We start from the raw sequence: 25,524 nt of genomic DNA on the forward strand, positions 1-25,524 counted from the left end.
CTTCTCTTCCAGGTTGTTTCTGAGCACGTTCACTCTAGCAGTTTCGGCTGGGGCTGTTTTGCTTTTACCCTTCTCAATAATCAGCAATGAAATCCTGCTTGCTTTTCCTCAGAACTACTATATTCAGTGGCTAAATGGCTCCCTGATTCATGGTTAGTATATATTGCTTAATATAATCTCAATTAATGTTTTAATTTTTTACTGTACTGTATTTGAAAAGTTTCCTTTTCTTAGTTTCCTTCATAATTTGCATCTTCCTCCAGTAAACCATTTGAGTTCTTAATATAATCACAAGACCAGATTTTACTAAGTATTCCTATTCTTGGTTTTAAAAGACTTCTACAAGAAGCAATTTTTATATGTATTGTGATTTTGATAAATGCATTTTCATTTAAACATTTAGCATGAGAATTTTGGTTTATGTGAATATGTCAGAAGAATTCAACCTCCATTTAGGACCTGCAAAAAACCCCACCATAGTTTCTATTTTATTTATTTGCTGTTAGTTTCTTCAGTCATTTCAAAATGTATGATAGGAGGGGGAAACTAAAATGAAGCACAATCTTTGAAGTTAATGTGGTTTAAAACAATGATGACTTACTTATTTTGACAACGTGGTCTGTTGCTTTGAAGCAAAATGACCTGAATTCCAGTCTTGGCTCTGTCATTTTCTGGAATTTTTGGTGAGGTAGGACATTTTAATTTTAATTTTAATTTCTAAGGTACATAAAAAGCTCTGATATACAACTTTTTAATATGTTTTATTATCTTTTGCTTCTTTTTTTTTCATATTGAATTATGTGATCTCCTTAATTGTGAAACACCAGCTCTATCAGATTTTTGGAAATGTGTTTTTCTAGTTGTTATTTTACTTTTTAATTTTGCTTTTTTGATTACAGAATTTTTAAAAATCCGTGTTTTTTATTGAAGTGTAGTTGATTTACAATGTCAGTTTGATGTTAATTACAGAATTTTGCATTTTTATGTTGTCCAGTCTTTTTTTTCCTTTGGTTTCTCTAATTGTTTTTGTGTTTAGAAGCTCTTTCCCTTCCTGAGATGGAACAAATATTCCTTTTTTTTTCTCTTGTTCTTTAAAAAATGGTTTTATTTAGTTAAGTATTTAATCCGTCTGGAGTTTCTACAGTTAACTACCTTTTCTCTCACCCCGTGTGTGTGTTTAAAGAAATGCATATTTGTTATAGAAAATTTGGAATACAAGATTTGCAGTGAGGAAAATTAATATTACCCACAGTCCTACAACTCAGGGAGCTCCTATGGACACTGTGGCCTGCAGCCTTTCAGTGGTGTGTGTGCGCTTGTGAACATATCACCAGTTAAATAGTGAGGTGGGACCCTGGTATACTCACGGGTGATTTGTGTCTGCATTCAGCAGCGTATAGTGGGGAGGTTTCCATGGCAGGAAATATTTCTCTGTGCTATTTACAGTATCACCTAGAGCCACTATAATCCTGAAGCATTTTCAGTTCTTTAATTAGCAAAGCTACCTTGTACATCTTTACAAATAAATATTCATCTTTAGGACAAATTTCTGCAGTTTACTTTGCCAGTAAGCATACTTTATTTAAAGGCTTTGAAAAGATTATTTCCCAATTATTCCTCAGAAAAACCGTCTGAATTTTACTAGCAGTTTCATTTCATGTAGTATGTGAGTTTCTATTTCCAAAATGAATCTTCACCAATTTGGGGTGTTAGTTAAAAAAACCCTACCAATTCAATAGATGAGAAATTTCCTTTTTAAAATCTGCATTTTTAAAATTATTCTTGAGGGTGGACATTTACAAAACATATTTATAGGTCATTTGTATTTGTCTTTTTAGTAAGTTGCCTTGTATTTCCTTTGCCTATTTTTGCAGTGTTTTTAAGTAATTAGCTCTTTATCAGGTTAATTGCAAACATATCCTTCCCAATGTCCTTTAATACTGCTTATTCTGTTTCTTGACCTGAAGAATTTTAACATTTAGTCTGTCACATACTTTACACTGGGCTTGTGGTTTCTGTCACGCTTGAAACTGGAAACAAATGGAGTCATTGATACTCCGAAGACCAAAGAATTTGGTAAAGTTAGGACTAATTATTAAATGAATAAAGAGAAATTATTCCTTTTTTGTTGCTCAGCAATTGAAAAACTCAAGCAAACTAAGGTCTTTACTTAAATTGACACAGAAAGTCAGTCATCTACTGAAAAGTTATTATGAAAGGCCGGAGACAACCTGGAAAGTAAATGAGAGTTGTTTTTATCAGTGGTCAGTTGAAAAATATATTTATCAATCATTTTTCTGATGAATTATTTTTAGATGACAGTGCTGTTTGTTATTATCCAACGCTTAGATGATACATAATTTACAGGTGTTTTTTGCATGTGTTGTTTGAAGTGTTTGTCAGAGACTGTTCGGCGCTGTCCCCTCTGGCCCCAGCTTTCTGCAGGGGTGTCCTCCTGTGGTGCATATGTGTTTGCACTTGCACTGGAGTACAGGTGGTCTCAGGCCAGGCTAACTGGTATTATAAGTGTACTGGCCTTTGTTTCCAGCTTTACTAAATAGAAATTTCATGATATCCTTAATGACCTTCAAATACTCTAAATCAGGGCTATTTCTTTTATTCTGTTTATAGACTGGGCCTTTATTCTGTTTATAAGTAAGGGCTACCAATATATGACATACTGTGTATTTAATGCTAGATATTATGTATTTGTTTGTATTGTCGTTTTTCTCATTATAGTGTAAGGTGTATAAGCTCAGGTATGGTATTTTGTTATAAATCGCGGTCTAGGACAGTGCTTCCCGCATAGTGGTAGCCCAGTAAATGTGTTCAGTGAGTAGATAGACTGTATGATAAATAATAGCTTTAACCTCCAGTGCATCACATCAGCTGCAAGTTGGGGACCTGGAGGAAGAGCCTTCTAAATTATATCATCACTTTGAGATGTATTCTCAGAAATAGGTCTTAGGAACCTAAGCTGTCAGCTCTGGAGATTGTTCTTGAGGGCTTTATGACCCCTGACTTTGTTTCTGCTTCTGATTTTTTGGTAGATCTGTATCCTTTGCCGCGTGTGATGAATTTCATAGAGCTTCATGTTTATCTTTCTTTTCTGAGTTCATAGTTTGGTTTGAGCTTGCGGATGACGTCCCAGGGAATGTTCATTTCCTTGGATGGTCTTGGGGCTGGAGATTCGTCAACCCTAGATACCTTGCTTCTTTGCTTTTAGATGATAGCCGTTCATGGGACCAGCTGTCATAGAGGAGGCCCAGGAGAGCCCATGGTACAGTTCCAGCCTGAGTTTGAAGCCCTCGGTGGTGGCAGTAGACAGGACCACTTTGGTGACTGTGAGTCTGAGTTGTTGAGCCTACACAGTAACCTCCGTCCCTGCTGCCATTTTCTCATGAGCCCACTGGGTGATTACGGGGGCCGTGGGAGAGAGAGGATAAGTTCATTTTATACACTTTAATACTAAATCCTCCTCTCCTGAGGTTCCCCTTTAGTTAGCAGTCACATGGGATACAAATATCTTCACATTTTTTTCCCATTGAGAGTAGTCTGTCTGCACACCTTGTCTCCAAATGTCCTTGTTAACCAGTTTTCCAGTCATGTTCCTTCCAAGTCCCTGACCGCCCAGCCAAACCATTGGTCACAGCTGGTGAGTGTATAACCGCATGTCTGGCCACTTTCCCTTCCAAGCAGAGTGATCTGTCAGGTGCACTGGGAGGATTTCGCCTCACTGTCCTTTGGAGATGTTGCAGGGAGGGGCCGTGGCGCTGCAACTGTCCACCTGGGGGCGGTGTCTGCCCATTGAGCAGATCCATCTGTGACCCAGGCGGTGTCTCCTGTCCCTCCACCAGATGGTCAGAACTCCCCTGGATGCCACAGGTGCAGGCAGGGGAGAGAAAGGCAGAGTGGCAGCAGGGCTATGGGTGTCTCAGCCACTTCGTGAGGCTCTGGCCTGGTCGCGTGTACACCACTTCCGCCTGATGTTGGAGGGTCGCTGTGCATGCCCACCGTCATGGCTTGGTGGGTCAGGTCAACATAACACCTAGTTCATGATGGACAGCTCGGGTCGCATGGTAACTTGGTGGTCAAGTATTCAGTCTCCACTAAGGCCTGACAGCAAACCAGTGGCTGTTTCTCAGAAGGAAGGCAGTTATCTGCAGGAGATGGCAGGGCTTTGCGCCGAAATCCCAAGGGCCTGGGCTGTGACTCACCTGTGGGGCTGCCGATGGCTCCAGACAGCATCCCAGTCTGCTGCCGGCACTTCAGGCCCCTTGCACCTGCTGCTGGGTCATAGGTCTGAGGTCAGAGCAGCCTGGACCTCGTGCCAAGCCTTCTCTCGTCTTGGCCCCACTCAAAAACAGCAGCTTTTTGGGTCACTCAGGAAATAGGCCAGAGTAACACCTCAGGTGAGGAATACGTTACCTCCAAAGTCCAGAGAAACCACCAAGTACTGGGCCTTTCTTTTGGTTGTAGGAGAGACCAGATGCAGTAGTCCTTAGAAGGGTGTCTTGACTTGGCCCACCCCACTGGACCCCTAGAAATTTCACTGAAGTAGAAGACTCCTGGATTTTTGTTAGATTTATTTTCCACCCTGTCATGAAAATGTCTTAGCGATAAGTCTAGAGTAGTTGCTACTTCTTACTCACCGGGTCTGGTTAGCATAATGCCGTCAATGCAGGGGAATGCCACGTAGTCTCCTGGAAGGGAATGGTGGTCCAGATCCCTGCAAACAAAACCGTGCCATAGGTCAGGAGGGGTGGTGTGCCCTGAGCTCGGACAGTGAAGGTGTATTGCTTGTTTTGCCAGCTGAAAGCAGACTGCTTCTGGTGGGCCTTGTGGACAGGGAGGGAGAAAAGCATTTGTCACATCAGTAGCCGCATGCCAGGTACCAGGAGGTGTGTTACTTTACCCAGGTGGTGAAACCATACCTGCTATGGCAGCTGCAGTTAGAGCCACCATCTGGTTAGGCTTACAGCAGCCACTGTCGTTCTCCAAGACCTGTCTTTCTTGGGGATGTGGGAGTCACCACCCCCTCCTCTTTCCAGTGCTTGGCTGCGCTAATTCCCGCACTACCTTCGGGAATGTGGGGCTGCTTTTTGTTTACTGTTTTCCTAGTTAGAGGCCGTTCCAGTGGCTTCTGCTTCGCCTTTCTCGCTGGAATCCACAGGTCAGGGCGCCATTGTGGGGATTCTGCCTGCTTTTGAGGCTGTACATCCCAATTATGCATTCTGGACCTGGGGAAATAACCAGAGAACAGGTTCAGGGACACCCCCCCCCCCATGAAACATGTGGGACTGGAGCTGAAACTCTCCCGGCCACCTGACCTCCACAAGCCCCTGCTCTGTCATGTGGACCTCAGTGATGTTTTGGGTCTCCTGGAATTAGTGTCAGTTAGGAGCCAGTGTTTAGCAGTCCCTGCAAAGTCTGATCATTTCTTTTATCCTAGTGCAGTTATAACTTCCTTTTTCATTTGTTAATCATTTACCATCTTGTGACATTTATGGGATTTTCTTGAATTATTGTCTTTTTTTTTGTTAAATGTTTTGTGAATTGATGCTAAATTCTTTGAGGACTCAGAACTTGTCTCAGATTCTCGTAATCTCCCCGGAGCGCCTGTCCCACTTCCTGCACACTGAAGATGCTCATTAAAGATTCACTGTCTGGATGAATAGAAGTTATTAATTGTTTCATTAGAAATACTTTGGTAAAAATGGACTTAATTTGAATAGAAATTTAATGGCTTATCCTAAAAAATTGTCAATATGGAATGATTGTGCCTTTAATGTGTAAGTCTCATGAGGATTAGAGGCTAAAATATGTGTTGATAATGCTTTGGGATGTGTAAATATATTTAGTTTGGCTTAAATACAGTGTTTGGATTTTGGACTTGTGTCTGTTTTTTTTTAACTTTTTAATACTGAAGTATAGTCAGTTTACAATGTGTCAATGTCTGGTGTACAGCATAATGTTTCAGTCATACATATACATAAATATATTCGTTTTTATATTTTTTAAATTATAGGTAACTACAGGATACTGAATATAGTTCCCTGTGCTATACAGTATAAACTTGTTGTTCATTGGTTTTGTGAGGATTCTCCTTGTACTTCCGATGTAAGAGATGTTCTGCCAAAGTGCAGTAGGTATTCTGTGTGACTTGTTCTGTGTGTGGATGTGTTTCTGTTGTATTCATGGGAGAGGGTGAGCACTGCTTCCTGCTACTCTGCCATCTTGGCAGCGCCCCCTGGACGTGTGTGTGAAATGTTGTGTGTTACCTGTGTTACCTTGGAATGCCACTTCACTTCTCTGGGCCAGAATTTAGTGACATAAGTAAATAAAATACTGAACTTAGTTCTAAATCTCTGTATCTTATAGCAAGATGTGTCTCTGTCAACAATGAGAAGATGAGTAAAACATTTTCTTGAAAAATGTGATATACAGAAATGATATTGGAGCCCGAGTGAGGCAGGGTGGTAATCCTCTGGTCACTGACAGTTTTAGCCGGGGGGTCTTTGTCATTTGTCAGCTGGCTGCCGTGAGAAGCGTTCCATCATCCGCTTGGTGTGGGCCACAACCTGCCAGCAGTTACAGTTTACTATAGGATGGTACAAATTAAAATGATAGCTAACACTTGTACTGTGGTTATTTTTATTATTATAATAAAATAGGAAAAGGGTAAAAAATGCACAGAAGAAAGAAAATATTTCATTCACTTTATGTATCTTGTATACTCTTAAAAATTAGTAGAAAAATATGAAACTCTTCAGTTCCATAAATTAAAAAACAGTGACTCAGCTGCTTTAATGGATTGTCCTTTCTGAGTGATGAGTATGTTTTGGAACTAGATAAAGGTGGAATTAAGGTATAGCCTCAAATAAAATGAGGAAATAATTGTTCAGTTTTCGAGGTATTTTCTCTCAGCAAGGCCCACTTTTTGCGAAGCTGTCCATACTCACTTAAGACCAGACAGAGGCACACGTTTATAAAATGACTGCTCACCTTGAGATTCAGCTTGTTAAAAGACAAGCACAGTGAAGCTGACTCAGCTTTACAAGGTGTGTGTGCTTTATTTTGGTTTGTCAACAAGAATGGCCAGTATGCTGTTTTGGACGTGACGTCATGAAGAAACAATACAGAATCCATCTTTGTTTCGTTTTCAAGTCCCACAGAAGGTCAGAAAATTCACTTTTAGATTGTAAGCCATCAAGCTTTAAAAAAGCAAAGCAAGTGTTATATTTACTTATTTATAAAAATTAAATCAGAAGTCAGTCCTTACTGATTTTAAGGTATCATTGTTAGTTAAATTAACAATTTCTAGTTAATTGGTCTCAATAGTTCAGTCATTTATTATAATGTACATCACTATAGTTACTGGCTACTTACTGAGGTATTGTTTATACTAGTAAAAATAAAAAACAATCTTAGTAGGAAATTTACTTAGTTAAATTTCAGTAGATCCAAACAGTGGAGTGTTTTTTGGCCCCTACAGATGATGTTGTAGATGAGTATTTGTTGATAAAGAAAGATACTGAAAAAAATATTTTTCTCTGGGTGGAAGGATTTTATGATATAGAAAAACTTATATTTATAAAATTTTAAAAATATTTGCATTGTATAATATTTCCACAGTAGATATGTATTGCTTTTTGTTATAAGAAAAAGTTATACATTAAGGTAAAAAGTTCCACAGCTTATTGCTAAAATTGTTCTTTTTGTTCTGTTTTCCTTCTGAATACATAAGCAAAAGCTATTTTAGTTCTGAGGTTCTCACAACACTATTCAAAAGCCAACTGGTTGTCTTTCCTTTAAAGCTCACGCTTTCTTTGTAGAATTTTTAAATTATATGTCATTCTTTGACAGTTCGATTAGTTCCTCAATTCCAGTAAAATATTGGTCTTAACTTAGTTTTGTCATTTTGGAAATTATTGAATATGGCTGAACTTGGATTAATCTTCTTATTTACATTCATGAAGTTTTTTGTCTATGTGGTAAAATGATAGGTTGGTTCATAGTATTTTGTATACTGTGTTGAAATATTTTGTGACTCCAGCAGATGGAGCTAGAAGTTAATGCTTCCTATAGTGGTTTGGCAGTTCAGTTTGGTTGGGTTGGGTTTTAAACCAAGTATTCTGGGATTATTAAATAATCTTTATTTACGTTTAGATACCTCTTTGGGGGATGGGCATTGAATATGTTTCCAAAAAGGTTGTCACTGATACTGATTTTGATAAATTACAAGGTTTCTGAAGTTTTAGGGTTCTACTGCTGCATCAGAACATAGAATTTTAGCTTTCTGAAGTAGAGAAATTTAGCTCAGATTCCTTTTTGGTTTACAAATTAATATGTGATAATATGTAATACAGTAAAGGTGGTGGTAGTATGTTATGTGTATTAGCTCTAATTTTTAATTTAAGAATGTTTTATCAAAATTACAGAATATTCTTAAGGGGTATTTATGTGTGTACGTCTGATGTGTGTTTATAAAATGCTGGAGACTTACTGAGTTTCACACAGTTGCCAAAAATAGAACGACAACTTAGGAGTATATAGTAGCTATGTTATTTTTCTATATATTAACTGTTCTTCTCATAATAACTTTAACTTTCTCACATGTTGCAAGTTTAATAATTAAATTAACCTAAGGCTGAGTCTGAAGCTTTCACATTTATTCTGGTTAATAATCTAATTTTTTGCATTCAGTTATTTAGACTTTGAACAAAAGCTGGCTATTTACATAGATGACTATACTGCTAGGTAGCATATTATCATCAACTCTCAAATTCCTTGTGTTAAGTGAATTTTTCTGGCAAATATAAGTATGGTGGAAGTTATATCTCTTTCTGCAATTGTGGTTGTTAAAACCATCAGTGGTAATGTTGAATCTCCTGGAAAAGGGGGAGTGGGGGAAAATAAAAATTGTTTTAAATTATATATATTATATATAAAGTTCAGTACACAAAAGAAGTTATCTAACCTCACTACAAAACTAAATGAGTTGCTTAGTATCTTTGTTCAGCAGATGTTGCTGCTTGTCAGTATCTGTTGATACAGATTTCTTTCTTTAGCTTTTTCATAACTATCTTCATTTTAAGTGTATTGGTTAGTCAGAATAGGTTCTTTTACTGATTAGTGTGATCTTTTTGCCTAAGGCAGACTTTCATTTTTCAACTTTTGACTTCCAGAGAAGAATTTGAATTTGTATTTTTCACTGCATGAAAGGGAAACATGATCAGAAAGAGAAATTCTGGAATTTCGTATATTTAGAGATCAGCAGCAGTAATAAAGTCTCCTTTCTGCTCTGGGTGATAGCTGATCATTTTAAATTATAAAAACTAAGTAAAAATTTCCCTCCATTATTAAAGTATCGTGGACTCTGAGCTTTCAGGGGTTTTTGCTAGTGGTTGCAGCTCTCTGAGGGCAGTCTTGGAGCCCCTGCTACACGGTAACTTGTTTTGCTAAGGCTGGGATTGGAGTTGAGCTTCGTGAGGCTGGCGGGTAGACAGGCCGCGCCGCGGCTGCCGAGGGCCCAGCCTGCGCCTCCATCTCAGGTCAGCTTTGTGTTCTCCGTGCTTCTTGTGCACTTTGTGGGGAAGTTACAGGATGTCGGGGTGTGAAGGGCTTTGGGTTTCACAGAAGCATTCAAGTGTGTATTTCATGATGCGTAAGGGCCTTTACGTGCTCCTTGCAGAGAACTTAGACTGTGCAGCCATGGGGAGGAAAACAACCACCCACCATTCTGCTGCACTCACTTGTCAGTACTTCGGTGTATTTCTTTGCAATTTATTTTCTGTGCCTATTTTTGTCATTGTTGTTTTCATAGATCTTTTAATATCATGTAAGTATATAGAGTGTTGTTGTGTAAGCTTGCTTTGGTATAATTAGTGAGAATCATTCTCTAAGGAAAGGGTTGAGAGCTAATTTTAGCTGTAATTCATAGCACTTCCTTGTCTTTATCTGGTCTAATTGATGTACGTTAGAGTTTTTCAGGTTTTTGGAGCATTTGCATTATGTTGAGACAGGGCAGGGAGAGGCACTGACATTGGTTTACCATTTTGGTATGTAATTTCTCTTCTGTTCTTCATGAGAGCTCTGTAAGGTCTATTACAGCCCATTTTATACACGAGGAAATAGGACAGTGCAGTTGAAGTCCCTTTTCTGGGTCACCTGTAGCTGACAGATGCAAACCCAGGCTGGTCCGACATAAGGTACCACTCACTTGGACACCCACTGCCTGGACTGAGGAAGTCTTTAAAATCATGAAGAGTGTGAATACTGTGTTGTGCACTAAGTACACGGAATACGTGCAATATTTTATTGAAGTTGGATTTGTTAAAACCTTTCTGTATTCGAAAGATGTTTTGGTTTCTTAAGACTTGTGTGTACATAAATGTAAACAAATGTGTAAGTGTTAGTTCTGTTGTAGTGTCTTACAAACTGGTCATAAGCTCAATTAAGCATTTTGTTTTACAGAGATGGATAGACTTTCTAGGCTATCATATTCTCAGTTTAAACATTTCCTTTAGTAAAATCTTACTAAAGTGACACTCTCTTTTTGCCAACCAGACAAAAAAAAGGCCCTCAGCTTAGGGTCTCACGGGCTGAAATTAAGGTTTTCACAGAGTTGTATTCCTTATTGGAAGCTCTGTGGGAAGAATTTGCTTCAAAGTTCATTCGGGTTTTTGGCTGAATCTGGTTCTCTGTGCTTGTAGGACTGAGGCCCTCATTTCCTTGCTAGCTGTTAGCCAGGTGCCATCTTTGCCCCAGAGGCTGCCTCTCTCTTTTCTTTTTCCATGTGACCCCATCCAGCAAAGTTGTGTCAACTTCCTCCCTGACTTACTCTTCTCTTCTGCTGCTTCTCTGACTGAGAGAAAATTCTCTGCGTTTAAAGGCTCATTTGGTTCAGTTGTGCCCACCTGGCTAATCCAAGATGGTCTCCCTGGGTCTCTTTATTAAAGTCCTTAGCCTTCATTATATCTGCAACATCCTTTTTTGCCGTGTATATTTGGTGAATAGTGTTTTCCCCAAATTTGTGTCCCCCTAGAATGTCAGGACATGACCTTATTTGGAAATGATGTCTTTGCAGATGTCGTTAGTGAAATAAGATTATAATAGATTAGGGTGAGCCTAATCCAGTAGCTCCTCCTTATACGGAGACAGAGCTGAGCCGGACACAGTGGGGAGAAGGCCATGTGAAGACCAAGGCAGAGGTGGGAGTGTTGCGCCTGCAAGCCCAGGAGAGCCCGACACCACAGGCAGCCGGCAGAGCAGCGTGGAGGGGCTCTTCCCCAGAACCTCCAGCAGGGCAGTGCTGCTGCTGGCCTTTGCTTTCGGACTTCAAGCCTCCACGACTGTGAAACAGGAGGTTTCTGTCTGTGGTGCTTTGTTGGGGCAGCCCTAGGACACTCACTGATGCGCTGTGGGACGATTCCAGGGGTTAAAGTGTGGGTATCTTTGGGGCTCACTCTCCCTACCTTGAGTGTGCAGCTGAGTACAGAGCAGGAAAATACAACCCATAATGAGGGGAAAAAGTCAGGCAAAACTGACTCACAGTTGACATGATTCAGAATAAGACAAGGTCATTGGAACGTTTCTTCTAACTCCAGTTCACATATTCCAGAAGCTAGAGGAGAGGCTGAACATATCGAGACATAAAAGATATGAACAAGAACCAAATAAACTTCTAGAGATGGAAGCTGTAGTGTTTGAAATGAAAGTACATGGGACGGGATTCCAAAAGCAGACTGGACGTTGCAGAAGAGATAAGACATAGCAGCCGAAAACTGAAAAAGAAGCACACAGAGAAAAAAATGGCCGAAAAACTGATCAGGTCATCAGTGGTATAACTGATGTTCTTGAAGGAGGGAGGATTAAGAAAAATATTTGAAAAATTAATGGCAGAAAGATTTCAAGATTAGATGAAAACTGTAAACTCACTTATCCAAGAAGCTCAACTAGCTTTAGGTACAAGAAACCTGCCGAGACACATCAAGTTGGTCAAAATCAGTGTTAAGGAGAAAATCTTAAAAGCGTTCAGAGAAAAAGATGTAAAGTACAAAGGAGCAATGACGAAACTCATAGCTTATTTCTTCTGGGAAAAAAATGCAAGACAGATGGCAGGGTAGCAACGTCTTGAAAGTAGCGAAAGAAGAAAGCCCCGCCAGCCTGGTTCTATATCCAGTGAAAATGCTTTCTCAAATCGAAGTCTCAGTCAGGACCGTGTCAGATGTACAAAAGGCGAAAAGTCATCACCACACACCTACGCTGACAAAAGTAAGGGGAGACTGGCGGCAGGTAGACGTCTGGATCTGTAACTCCAGGAGTGGCTAGTGTGCGGGTGAACGCTGGAGCGACGCCACGCTAATTCCAGTAAGAAGGGGGTGGAGTAGGTGTGCTGATACCAGAGACGGTTAAGGAACATCCCGGGCTTGAGAAGATTGCTTCATACTAATGAAGGGGTCCACCTGTCAGAGTGACACAGTAGTAACCTTGGTCTACCTATCATCTACCTGTCTGCTTAACGATATTTATTAAATAGCTATTAAGTACACGAAGCAAAACTTGTGGAAATTAAAGGATTGATAGTAAAAAATCACGATTATATTCAGATATACCAATATCCCCTTTTCAATAACTGATGGAACAAGTAGCCAGGAAAAACTCAAGGCATGGATACTTTCAAATACTTGAAATTGAAGACTTGAGTAACACTTAACTAACTTGGCCTGTTTGCATTTACGGAACACTCTGCCCGTCAGTAGTGGAATACGCATTCCTTTCAAGTATTCGGGGAGTATTTACCAAGAGAACCGTATTCTGTGCCGTAAGACAAGCCTCAGCACTTTGTCCTACATGACACGCTCTCTGGTGACAATGCACTTGAGCAGGGAATCAGCAGCAGCACCGTATCGAGAAAACGCCTCAGGTAAGTGGCCACTAAATAGCACTTGACAGTAGCTCTCAGGTCGAGGAGCAAGCCGAAAGGGAAATCCGGCATACTTTGAAGGAAAGAAAAATGAAAATAAAACATCTCAAAATTTATAGCACAAAGGTAACCGTTTAGGAAAAGAGAAGTCCTTAAGTCAGTTCCCATGGCTTCTACCTTCAGAAACTAGAGAAGGGAGCAAGTGAATCCCAAAGTGAGAAGAAGATGGGAAATGAAAAAAGATGAGAGGAGACATCAATGAAACAGAAGATGGAGAACATCCACGAGGAGGTCAGCCGGGCTGACGCAGCCTCAGCCAGATCGCAGGACGCACCGTCGTGAATGTCAGGCCTGGGGGTGGTGGCGCCACTCCGACTCTGCGGCTGCTGAAGGGCTGACTAGCACGCATGTTGAGCACCTTTATGCCAGCAAATTCAACAAGTTAGAGAAACTGAAAAATTCCTTGAAAGGCAGAAGCCAATGAAACCCTCTTATGCATTGTGGAAATGTTACAAACATTCTCACAAATAAAACTCTAGGCCAGCAAGACTTCATTGTTCTACCAGATACTTAAAGAAGAAATGCTGTCAGTTCTACACAGACTTTTTAAGAAAATTGAGAATGAGGGACTACTTCCTAACTCTGAGACCAGCATTACCCTGATACCAAAACCATACAGACACACGTGAAAACTGTAGACCAATATCCCTCACGAACATAGATGCATGAATTTTTAACAAAATTTTAGCAAATCAAACATAACAATAATAAAAAGGATAATATGTCATCACTTTTTTAAAAAATCAATGAATATAATTCACCATATATACATATTGAAAATGAAAATTCATATGGTCATCGCAATATATGCAACAAAAGCATATGACAAAACTCAGTGTTCATTCCTGATAAAATCTCTCAGCAAATTAGGCACGAAAGGGGATTTTCTCATCCTAATAAAAAGCATCTCTGAAAACCCTGCAGATAACATCATACTTAATAGTGAAAGGTTGAATGATTTTTACTTGTGATCAGAACAAGGCAAGGATGTCCTCTCTCACCACTTCTATTCAACATTGTTCTGGTGATTTTTAAACAATAAAGAACATTCAGATTGGAAAGGAAAGAGTAAAACTGTCTCTGTTAACAGATGATATGACTGTCTATGTAGAAATTTTTATGGAATCTATTATAAAAAAGCTATTAGAACTAATAAGTGGATTTTGCAAGGTTGCAGGATACAAGATCAATATATAAAACTCCACTGCACTTCTATATACTAGCAATGAGTAATTGGAAATTGATTTAAAAACCAGTGCCATTTATACACAGTAGAATCAAAAATACGAAATGCTTTGGGATGTGTCCTATATGCAGTAAACTAGAAAACACTGCTGAGAAAAATTAAAGAGTACTGTCATAAATGGAGCGAGAGGCTGTGTTCATAGAAGACAGTACTGCTAAGATGTCCATTCTCCCCAAGTTGATGTTTTGATTCAACACAGTCTCAGTCAAAGTGCCAGCATGCTTTTTCTTTTGTAGAAATTGAAATGCTGGTCTAAAATTTAGGTAGGAATTCAAAGGACTTAGAATAGCCAAAACAGCTTTGAAAGAGAACAGAATTGGAGCGCTGACCGCCCAACTCGGAGTTTAAGGCCCTCGTAGCTGAGACTGCGGTGACAGCACAGAGATAGACAAATAGATGAACTGAATAGAACAGAGTGTCCAGGAATGTATCATTATAACATACTGTCATTTTACTTTTAACAAAGGTGCAAAGGCAATTTGGTGGAAAGAGGCTGTTTTTAACAAATGGTATTGGAGCAATCATAGGCAAAAAATGAACTTCAGTTCATATCTGGCACTGTATACAAAAAGTGATTCAAAAAGATCATAGACCTAAATGTAAATCCTAAAACTGTAGCACTTACAGAGGGAAACATAGGAGACAGTCTTTGACACTGGGCTCGACCGTAACTTGGGTAAGACAATTATGCTGCAAGGCATGATCCATAAAGAAAACATTGGTAGATTGCACTTCATCAGCATGAAGGAATTTTGTTCTTTGAAAAGTACTGTTAAGAGAATGCAGAGACAGTCCACAGAGTGGGAGGAAGTGTCTGCAAATCCTATACCAGATAAGGGACTTGTAGTCAGAGTATTTAAAGACCTTGCCAAACTCAGGACACAAACAGACAACCCAATGACAATGGACACCAGATCTGAAGAGACATTTTAGCAGAGAAGATATAGATGGATGGCAAATAAGTTCATGAAAAGATGTTCACATCATTATTCATTGGAGAAACGCAAATTAAAACAGTAGTGAGAGACCACTGTACACCTGTTGGAATGGCTGAAACTAAGAACACTGCCCATACCATTTTTTTGGTCAAAATGCAGATGAAATTTGAACCCTGCTGGTGGGAATGTAAAATTATACACTCAACTTTGGAAAACATTTTGACAGTTTCTTAAAATGTTAACTGTACACCTGCTGTCTGACCCAGACATTGCATGTCCATGTACTTACCACAAAGAAACGAAAGCCTGTGTCCATACGAAGACTTGTATGTGTTTATATAACAGCTTTAGTTGTGAGAGCCACAACCCAGACAGCAGTTTGCAGGTGGATGGATGCTGTGTAGTAACTGTATTGAATCTGATACAAAGGGACAGACTGTTGATACTGTCAGTGTTGAAAAAAATCTCAAAATAATTGTACCACGGGACAGACTCCAGACAAAAACAAGGTTACATACTACACATTACCATTTTTAGAAAGTTTTGGAAAACACAGTCTTTTCTAAGGTTCACAATCTGGTGGGTGGAGTATGGGTTGGGGTGGGGAGTGGCAGGAGGCTGTGATTATAAAATGGCATAAGCAAATGTGGGGGTGATGGATACATTCATTATCTTGGTTATGGTGACATAACTGCCCAGTTTTATGAAATTGTACACTTTGTAGTTTATATCAATTGTAACTCAATAAATTTGCTACAAATTAGTATTTTTACTTTTTATATACATCATGATTTTCTGCAAAGTGAACGTGGGTGCTCAGAAAGTAGGATAGTTTGGTACAGAAACTACTCAGCGCTGTGCGTTAGTAGCCTCTGGGCATACGACTATTACTGAAAGCAGAAAATCATAAAGTGCTTGTTTTGTTACAGGCATGCTGACTGTTGTTCATGCCTTATTGCGCTTAATTCTCAGCACCACCTGCGGACGTGATCCTCAGCCTCGCTGCACAGGTGAAGAACCTGTGACTTAGAAGGGTTGTCATGTGAAAGTGCAGACGGGGCTTGAGCCCAGGCCTGTCTGAAACTCCAGTGTGTGCGTTTGGCCACCATCCTGTGTGCTCTTCTTAGTTATTAACACAGTACAGCAACTGGCCATAATTATAACCCCTGTGAATGAAGAAGAGGGTTAAGATCTTTAGCATTTTTTTTTCAGGGCTGGAAAGTGGAAAAGTATTTTAGAACAGTTTTTATTTTTAAAATTGCAAATTAAAGTTCTTCTTAAGACATTGTTTTCTGAAACATTTTGTAGAACATTTTATTTCCTGCTAAGGTAAATATATACTCTAAAATTCGCTCACTCTATCTAGATTCTTGAGTAAGAAACTTGTAAATTGATTTTTAATTATATCACCCTACCTACTAAAGGAAGTAAATCTCTTTAGGTAACCTGTACAGGTGCTGAATTATTTCTTTTTATTTGTTTGTATTCCATGCTGTTCCAAAAAGGATTTAGGGCACTTATGAAACATATATGTTAATTTGTAACCAACACAACTGTAAACTAGTTGACTTTGGTTCCCAGACAGCTCAGCGTATAGTCTCATAGGTCTGGAGTGGAAGCTGTGAGGGCAGAGGTTTGCCTGGAACAGAGAGCTTTGTAAATAAGGGTTTTGAAAGAACAGCAGTTACCTCTTTTCAAAAACATTGGGTTATGATTGCATGTAGTCCATTGAACTTATGCTTAGCATAATTTTTATCTTTGATTCTTGATCTTATAAATTTTAATGAAGGTTATAGCCATCAGTTTTAAAGTTGATTATTTTACGTATAAAGAGTGAGAGGTTGGGTCAAATATTATTCCAGTGACATACCTAAAGTTCTGTCTTTTAAAAAATCTAGTATTATCATGTAAGTTGCTTTTTATTGTGATTTTATGAGAGCAGAATGTGCCAGAAAGGGAAAAGGTGATGTGAGCTTGCCTGCCCCTTTTACTTTTTCTTTCCCACTTGGAATTGCTTACTAAAACTTCTGTGATGTCGTGGTTTTAAAAAATCCCCAGACTTAGTGCAGCTCCTTGCAGGCTCTGCAGCCTCGGCAGGTTTTGCGTAGCCAGCCTCTGCCGTGTCAGGGGTTGCCGTGAGGAGCAGATGAGTTTGTGTAATAATGTGTAAATCACATAGAATAGTGCTCAACGTAAGGGCTCAATAAATGCTAATTATTACTTTTAGGGTTTTTATGAGGCTTAAATTAAACAAGGTTGTACATGTAGAATGTTCAGTAGAGTATCTGGCATTTATTAAGTGCTCAATAAATGCTAGTGGCTCTAATTTAAATATTCAGGTGCCAATATGTCTGAAGAGGCTGTGTCTTTGCATCTCTGCATGTATCGTATCTTTAGTGAATGCATTTTAGGGCTTGAGGAAAAATCGTTAGTTTTTGTGTTGACTTTTCCCAATAGGTACAAGTTACAAAGCTATAAACAATTTGGAGAAATATGTAATCATTTTTCTGGTTTCTAAGTTTAAGTCATTTGTTAGGCCTCCCTCTCCAAGTTTATGTTTATTTTCACTGTTAAAAAGTACAGAACTTTGACTAGTGTCACAGGCTAGCTCTGTGATTTTCTTTGGCAGGACTTGTCAGTGTCTAACTCATCTTTCTTCCGTTGTTCTCCGCCCTGCAGGTTTGTGGAACCTTGCTTCTCTCTTTTCCAATCTTTGTTTATTTGTGTTGATGCCCTTTGCCTTTTTCTTTCTGGAATCAGAAGGTTTTGCTGGCCTAAAAAAGGTAAGTGAATTGTGTTTTAGAATTAAATGTACTAAATGAAGAAGTAAATACCAGTCTTGTTGAGCTAGGAAAACGAGGCTTCAACAGCCATTTTACTGGATTGTAAAAAGTTTAATAATAGCCTCTTGTTAATATTAATAATGTTTTTACAATACTACTAATAGTGTCACATATTAAGTTGTTCCACACGTCCACAGGGAGGAAGTCGTCCTTTGACCTTTGAGTGCTTTGGTAGTATGTGCAAAGTTGGTGGGGTACTCTTCTGTTGAATGAACGAGCCTGATGCAATAGCTATTACTCCTTTCTTAGGCTGTCTCACTTAGTGTAAAGCATGACAGGAAATTCTAAAAACCTTAAAATGTATCTCGTTGTGAAAGTGTTTCACATCCAGTGTTTTCAGGAGAGTGGCATGTTATACTGCTCCCCCGGATAGGCAGATCCCCAGGGTACTGTGACTTACTGCTGTTAGGTGAATGTGGGAGGGTCAGAGGTGGGCAAAACAGGAGACTGCGAGAGCAGCTTAAACAGTTGGTCCAGACGTTACAAATGCTAGTAACTCCGTCTGTCCTTGAACATAACGACTTAAAGTGAAGGGAACAGCATTTCTGTTTACAGCTTGCTGAGCTCTTTGCTGTAAAAGCTTGGAATATACTGCAAGGATTTCAGGTGACTTTTTGGGTGACTTTTAAACATGACAAAATGAGTTCTAGTGTTGCGTTTTATAGACATTGTTCACCTTTTAATTCTTAGGAGGCTTATTCTTACTCACGCTGTGACGCGTGGAGTGAGTGTGCCCGTGTGTCTTGTCAGGTAGTGCGCCAGCTAAGTGGAGCGGCATGGGGAGCTGCCAGCTGAGTGTGATCGTTACTACGGTTTCTCACGTAGCTTCTTGTGCTTCTTAGGGACGCAGTTGTTTCGGGTGTAACATTTCGATAGTTCTTCTGATTTTAAGCCTCAGGTATAGCGTGTTTTTGACCTGTACATTGAAGGGTGCCGTGACAGAATCACTGAGAGGCGACACGTGCGTTGTTTTAGTGGGCTCATTTTTCTGTTTTCCATATATTCTTCCATGCTTTAACAGTCTGCTGCTGGGAACTAACAGTTGGTTTTGTATTTAGTCTCATGCACTAAATTGTTTGTTGTATTTGGCGGTCAAACCGGCATTGAGAAAACTGGCTTTCCTATATTTGTTTTTTATAATGGTGTTTTTAAACTATTTAAGTTACCCATGTAATGTGAAAGAATTATATAGTTTCCGTTTAAAAAGCTGTGTGTTCATAATTTCTTGAATAATTATAGGAAGTTTTATTGCTGAAAGGGATTTAGTTCAAACCCTCCTTTTATAAGGAGGAAACTGAGGTCCAAAGATATTAAGTGTTATTAAATTGTCTAAAAACCACATATGCACAATTGCAGAACCAGAACTGAGACCCAGGGGTTGCTTCTAACCTCCCCAAAGCATGCATGCTTTTTGCATGCCAGCACTGTGCAGAGCACAGCTAAAGCCAACAAGGTAGGTGACGTGGCCGGGACAAATAAGGTGAAGGAGCAGAGGGGACCGTGGCACGCTGGCAGAGGGAGGAGCCGGGAAGGGTTCTGAGTGGGTGTGCCAGGCGGTGGGAGGGTGAAGGGACAGCGGTCTGCAGGCTGACAGCCCAAGCTCTCGGAGAGCAGGGTGGGAGCATGACACACAGCCAGGCTGAGCTCATCGGAGCACTTGAGAAAGCAGTTTCTGTAGAATTTTGGAGCCTTTTGATGAGTATTCATTCATTTGACAGAGTTTCACCAAGCATTTCCTAAGTGGTAGTTGTCATGCTATTATAGGAGCTTGCTGGGGACAGAAATGAAAAGACATCACTTGCACTCAGGGGATGAGCAGAGGAAGAAGTCAGAAACGCAGGCAGAACCCCTGTGGCGGGTGGACTTCTGTGCAGCAAGCCGCGCCGGGAGGGGTGCCGAGCTTGGCCTGGGGAGCCCGGGGAGGCTTCCCAGGGGGAGTTAGCCTGCTCTTGCTCCGGGACTCGAGGGTGAGCTCCCAGGCCTGAGCACAGGCCGGGGTTCCAGCTGAACTGACGGAGTGGCTGGTACTCAGCTGCAGAACAGAGAACGATGAGAGGTGGCTCGTCAGGGTCACATCCTGGAGGCCTGAGTCTCTACCAGATGGTGTACAGCAGGGAATCGGCAAAGGATTTTTGATAAGAATTTCTGCATCTACTTTTATTTAGGCAAATTTAGAGATAAATACACATGTCAGAATTTCAGCACGTCACAAGGGGAGTGAGCACGTGCACCACACAGTGCAAGACTGGTTTAGAGACATCACCACGCTGGCTCAGCCACGCGCCCGGCTCTGCTAAACCGAGCGCTTCAGTGTGTGTGTCCCTGCAGTTGCCGTGTTGGGGTTTGCTTTAATAAATACGCAGTTCTCCCTTCCCTGCCTCTGCCTCGTGCGATCTTACCGAGCAGAAAAGACCGGCGGCGAAGCTCAGTGTTAAATACATTTTCATGTTCGGTATCAAAGTATGCTGCTTAGTTACACGTTCTGTGAAAACCTAGTTACTAGTTAGATTATTTTCAAAAGCACTGTGCAATGTGGACACACCCCTTGTCTCCAGATTATTTTCCTCCCTTCTTGTGAACTAACCAGCTAGAAAAGGGGCCTGGCCAAATCTGGAGCAGAGTTAGCACCCACCTCTAGAATTAACCCTGGTCATGTGTCGCTATTCTCCGGTCCCCCTTACAGACTGCGGTCAAAGCGGGGAGTCAGCCTGGGGGTGGGGGGACACAGAAGGTAAGAGAAGCTGTTTTACACATACAGCTGTACAGGAGTTCTGCCCTCTAATTTTTTACTTCTAGTCTCTTTATACAAGATTAAAAGAATGCCTTTTCTAAGCGCATCTGTCTGTTTGTCTCCTCAAAATCTGTCAATGTCACCAGCTACACTTCATGATCTCAGAGGGGACTGACATGTTGAGTGATTGTAGGGTGTAGTCGACGTGACCATTCCAGTTAATTCCCAGACACAGCAAAGAGTCTAAAAAGGGGGGGAGAAGGCACAGCTCAGGATGGTTACCGTTTAGTAGACTTGGGCAGCTGGGGAATGAAAGGAGTTGTAGAAACCAGATTCAAATGTTTGGTTTTTAACGCTCTCAAAGGAAGGAGGGAGACGGGTCGTGGCTCGGAGGAGACGAGATAGGATGATTCTGCTGTTAGTGTGCTGATGGGGAGGGGCCCGGGGAGAGAGTGCAGGTACTAAGGTGAGAAAATTTATCTTTGGTGCCAGACTGCCTGGGCTAGTTATGTCAGCTAGACCACAGGTTTTCTTTCTGTAAAATGGATGTAGTCATGATCGTTACCCTACTGTTTAATTTGGAGGATTGAATGAGGGGTGATTATTCAGGTCAGGCGTATAGGCCGGGGTTTAGCTCAGTCTGTGTCAAGAGCTTGGTGCATCTGACTGGTGGGTCTTCTAGAGGACATCCATGTGACGGGGATGGAGCATTAGAAAGCAGCAAAGTACAGCAGAGTCAGCTCTTGATTACTCACATATTGTTATCTTTGGCAACTTTAAGATTCCAGGTGACTTTCCCCATTTTGAAATGGCATGTAGTGAAGGAGAATTGAAACTGCCTGAAGAGAAGGTACGTCTAGACCCTGGGGGAAGTGTTTAGAGACCTTTCAAGTTGGGGAATCGTGGCATGTTGTTTTATAATACTCACATTTTTCAGTTTTAAAATCAATTACTTGGAAGTTGCAAGGGTTATTGTTAACGTTGTACATTTAAGTCTAACTGTGTAAAGTGTGTGTCTGAGCCTTTCAGCGTTGTGCCTTCCTGTTGGGTCAGGCCACTCGGTAGCACTTGCACAGGTTCCGAACAGCGCTGGGGCAGATCTGGGCTGCTGGCCGCCTCGCTGTCAGGAACTCTGCTGCTCTGCCGGGGCGAGCAGCCCGCTGACGTCTGCAGCGCGCTTGCTGGCAAGCGTGTGTACTTGTGTGTATCCTTTAAGGCCCGTTGCTCACTGGTTCCGTCTGACACATCTGCTTCCAAGGGGACACTGAGGACACCTTAGAAAACACTTCTAGTTGGTAGATTCAGCGCAGTGACTTGCGTAACGACGAGCTTGTAACGCGGTGAAGTTAAACGTCCTTTCCCCTTCGGCCGCCCTCCTGGCGCTGTTTTACTGCAGCTGCGTCTGGTGGGCCCCTGACTAGCGTGTGGCCCCGCCAAGCCCCCACTGACTCCCCTGGGCAGTCGGTTTTAAAGCAGCCCCTTGCACACTGTGCCGGGACGCGGAAATTGGCCACTAGCCACGGCGGATGCAGAGCTTGAATTGAAAATCAAATTAAACAGAATTCTCTACTTAGTTTTTAATTAAACCACTATGTTAATTCAAACAGGCCGTTTCAGGCCTGGGGGGTTGACCATGTCCTTTCAAGGGCCTTAAGTCTCCTTTCTTCTCTGTGCTTACCGTGGTGTGTGTTTCTTTTTCACTAGGACCGTCTCCTCGCCATTCCCGTTCTTTATAATTCTCAAGAGTAGGAGAGTGTAAGTGGTTTTGGTAAAGCGGGTTTTTTTTGGGTTTTTTTTTGGTAAGAAGGTAACTTTTATCTTGGCATTCTTACATTCACAGTTAAATATTTCTCTCATTTAGATTGTTTCACTGTTACCTGCATATATTGTATCAGGCGTTACATGTTCACGTGTGTGTGAACCTGACACCGTGCTTGCATCTTGTTTCAGCTCTGATAAAGAGGCTGCATCTGCGGGGTTTGGCTGTGTTTTGTGGTAGAGATGATTCCTCCACAGTTTTTATCTGGGTCGCTCGGTCATACACCAGAGGACAAGGGTCCGGGGGTTGACAGCACTCTGTTGCTGCTACATCTCAGATCAGCAGTGCGAGTTTCTCTCCCTACTCTGCCTCACAGAGACCTCTAGATTATCTGGGGTGATGTCAGAAGATGGTTTTCAGTTGCATAATGAACTCCGAAAGTAACCTCTGGCCAGGGTTTAGATGGGAGTTAGGAATGTGTTTGCTTCATATGGTATCTTAACATCTTACTTTGAATTTAAAAGACATGAGAAAAAAATTCAACAACTTAGTGAAAGTAAAAAAATCTCTTCAGTGACAGATTATTTCATAAACCAAAGATGTTTCTGGGAGTAACTTTATATTGTGCTTCACATTAATGCCTATCTTTGATTTGAAGTCATGGCATAAAATTTAACATAAGTGACAGCAACATCCTGACCAATTACCCAAGCCATCCAGACGTCCCTAAATGTCCAGAACATAGCACATGGTCTGTGGGATTAAGAGGTTAACTCCTATAACTTCAAACGAAGTGCTTGATAATAAAAGCAAAAAGTACAAAATTTGAGGTAACTTCCTTTCTTAATTAATGAGACTGACCAGGTGGAAGCGGAGGGCTGGGTGCTGGTGCTCGGCAGGTCTATAAAGCTGAGCACCGTGACAGCACCATGGAGGAGGAACAGAGATCGCTTTAATATGTTTCTATCCTGTGTCACAGTTTGAAATTGTCCTGGTTTATGTCCCTTTTGGCAAACTTACATAAAAGTGACCTTGTACTGTATTTTATGACCAGATGACTTTTTCCCCCCAGTGACTAATTTGTATCAGGCCTCCATCTTAAAGAGACACAGAAATGAGTAGGAAGTCCAGCTCGGGCTCAGTGAGCTTTCATTGCGTTCTTTCATTATTTTTGCTCGTTTTTGCCACTGATCATCCATAAATTGTTGGAAATGAGTGATTAAGGAAGTGCTGCTTAGTGTTAGTGGCACATGCGCATATTTGGCATGTTTTTGTGGGTGAGAGGAAATCACGTACACAAAGGGAAACTCCTGCTGGGAACCTTTCAAGGAAATTTACCTTGGGTCTCGTTTTGATCTTGGTGTTTATTACAGAAAATGGAGTCATATCTCACCAACTATTGTTATGTGTTAATGTGATTTTCCCAACACCTTTAAGAAAAAAACCTCATTCAGTAATTTATTAACAAAAGTCCTCTACCCTCCCACAAGTTGGGAGGACTAATTTTGTGCCTAGAAACAACATGGCTAAGAATGGTTATTTTCAAAACATTTAATTCTGGTAGTGTTGTTATACGTGAGGTTCCTTTTGGAATTGTGCCTCTACTGTAAAACGCGGGGTTCTGGTAATGTACACGGAGCATTTCAGACATTGAAGCTTGAAGTAGAGGATTGCAGAAAAAGACCATGAAAGGATTATTTTGAGGACAAGGTGCATTTGTTTCATTTAAAATTATTTGCGTTTATAAGGATTTTGAATTAAAAATCATTTAGTTAATAAAATGACATTAATTTTGTCACTGTTCTTAGTACAATTGCCTGTTGGAGGTGACTGGATTATAATTTCAGTAGCAGTATCTGAACTGCTGTTGAACAGCACCTGTGTGTTTAAAACACACCACGCAGCTCCCGCATACTTTGTGATGGTTCCATACTTTGAACTGGACCGTTGTGCAGCACCTTCATCTTTGTCTCCAGTTATCTAAGGAGAGATTTCTGCTCTAAGGCTAGACTGTCTCTTCATTTGTGTAATAGTATAGCAGCAAAACTATAAGCTCTAGCATTCAGAAGGCCTGGACTTAAATCTTGACTCTTCTTTTTACTGACCTGGGGCTTTAGACACGTTTCTTGGGGTCTCCATCTGCATAATGGGCTGGCAGTACTCACTTGTCCTTGGGTAGCTGAGGGGCTTGATTACTTCACTTAACCTGTTTGTACACCAGCAGGACGCAGTAGGAGCAGCGGTTGTTAGATGCGTGAGTGTGCCAGCTGTGTGCCAGCTGGCAATCATCAGGAAGATTTGTGTAGGATTACACTTTACATGTGATAGCAAAATGAGGTAAGAAATTATAGTGGTGTTGACATAGTTGGCCTTTCAGTTTTCTTTTTGAAATAGAAATGATTTTATCTTATAACAGTATGGGTTGTAAAAAAGAGGTATTATGTTTAATAGGTAACTGAATTTCAAGCTTTATTTTATATGCTGATTAAATTACTAACTAATGTCTCATAATATGTTAAATGAGGAGAAGTTTTAGTAGGGAGGAAATAGAAAATCACCAGGTTCAGATTTTAAAGTAATTATACTTTCAATTAAACTGACCCTAAGACTTCTGATATTCATAAAACGGTTTTATAGATATAATTATTGCCATCGTTTAGAGTCTCTTTTCTAAAACTTTTTTTGGGGGAATTGAAAGTACCCACCCTTGGTTGGAATGAACTTTATTTGAAAGTAAAATTAAATGTCAGATTAAACGCTGCCTGGAGAGCTGCCTGCATGATCATGATATGTCCCACAGCCTGTGGGACACGAGCTCACCCAGGATGCCAGGGTTTGGATTGTTAAAATCTTCTATTTATTTGGCATTTAAACTCATATTTATTTGTCTATAAAATCGTTTATTCAGCACGTCACAGTGTTAATCTTCTGATCTCTATGAAATGTATGCCAGTGTAGCCGAAACTTGGTATCTGCTTTACAGCCCATTTATTTGGCCCACTTGGCCCAGAAATAAAAG

The 25,524-nt window shown here is 40.6% G+C and overlaps 1 protein-coding gene across 6 annotated transcripts in view; it reads left to right on the forward strand.

Annotated features, from left to right (window-relative positions):
• Window positions 1-25,524, forward strand: part of LMBR1 (limb development membrane protein 1) — a 122,427-nt gene that overhangs the window by 25,660 nt on the left and 71,243 nt on the right. For all 6 annotated transcript variants that reach the window (XR_004321167.1, XM_032482996.1, XM_032482998.1 and 3 more), the window contains 2 exons: window positions 13-152; window positions 17,852-17,955. Coding sequence is in view for 5 of the 6 variants with exons in the window: in XM_032482996.1 (XP_032338887.1) it covers window positions 13-152; window positions 17,852-17,955 (244 nt within the window). In the remaining variant the exon portion in view is untranslated. The remainder of the gene's footprint in view (window positions 1-12; window positions 153-17,851; window positions 17,956-25,524) is intronic.

The sequence above is a fragment of the Camelus ferus genome, chromosome 7 (genome assembly GCF_009834535.1).
Source record: "Camelus ferus isolate YT-003-E chromosome 7, BCGSAC_Cfer_1.0, whole genome shotgun sequence".
Lineage (NCBI taxonomy): Eukaryota > Metazoa > Chordata > Mammalia > Artiodactyla > Camelidae > Camelus > Camelus ferus.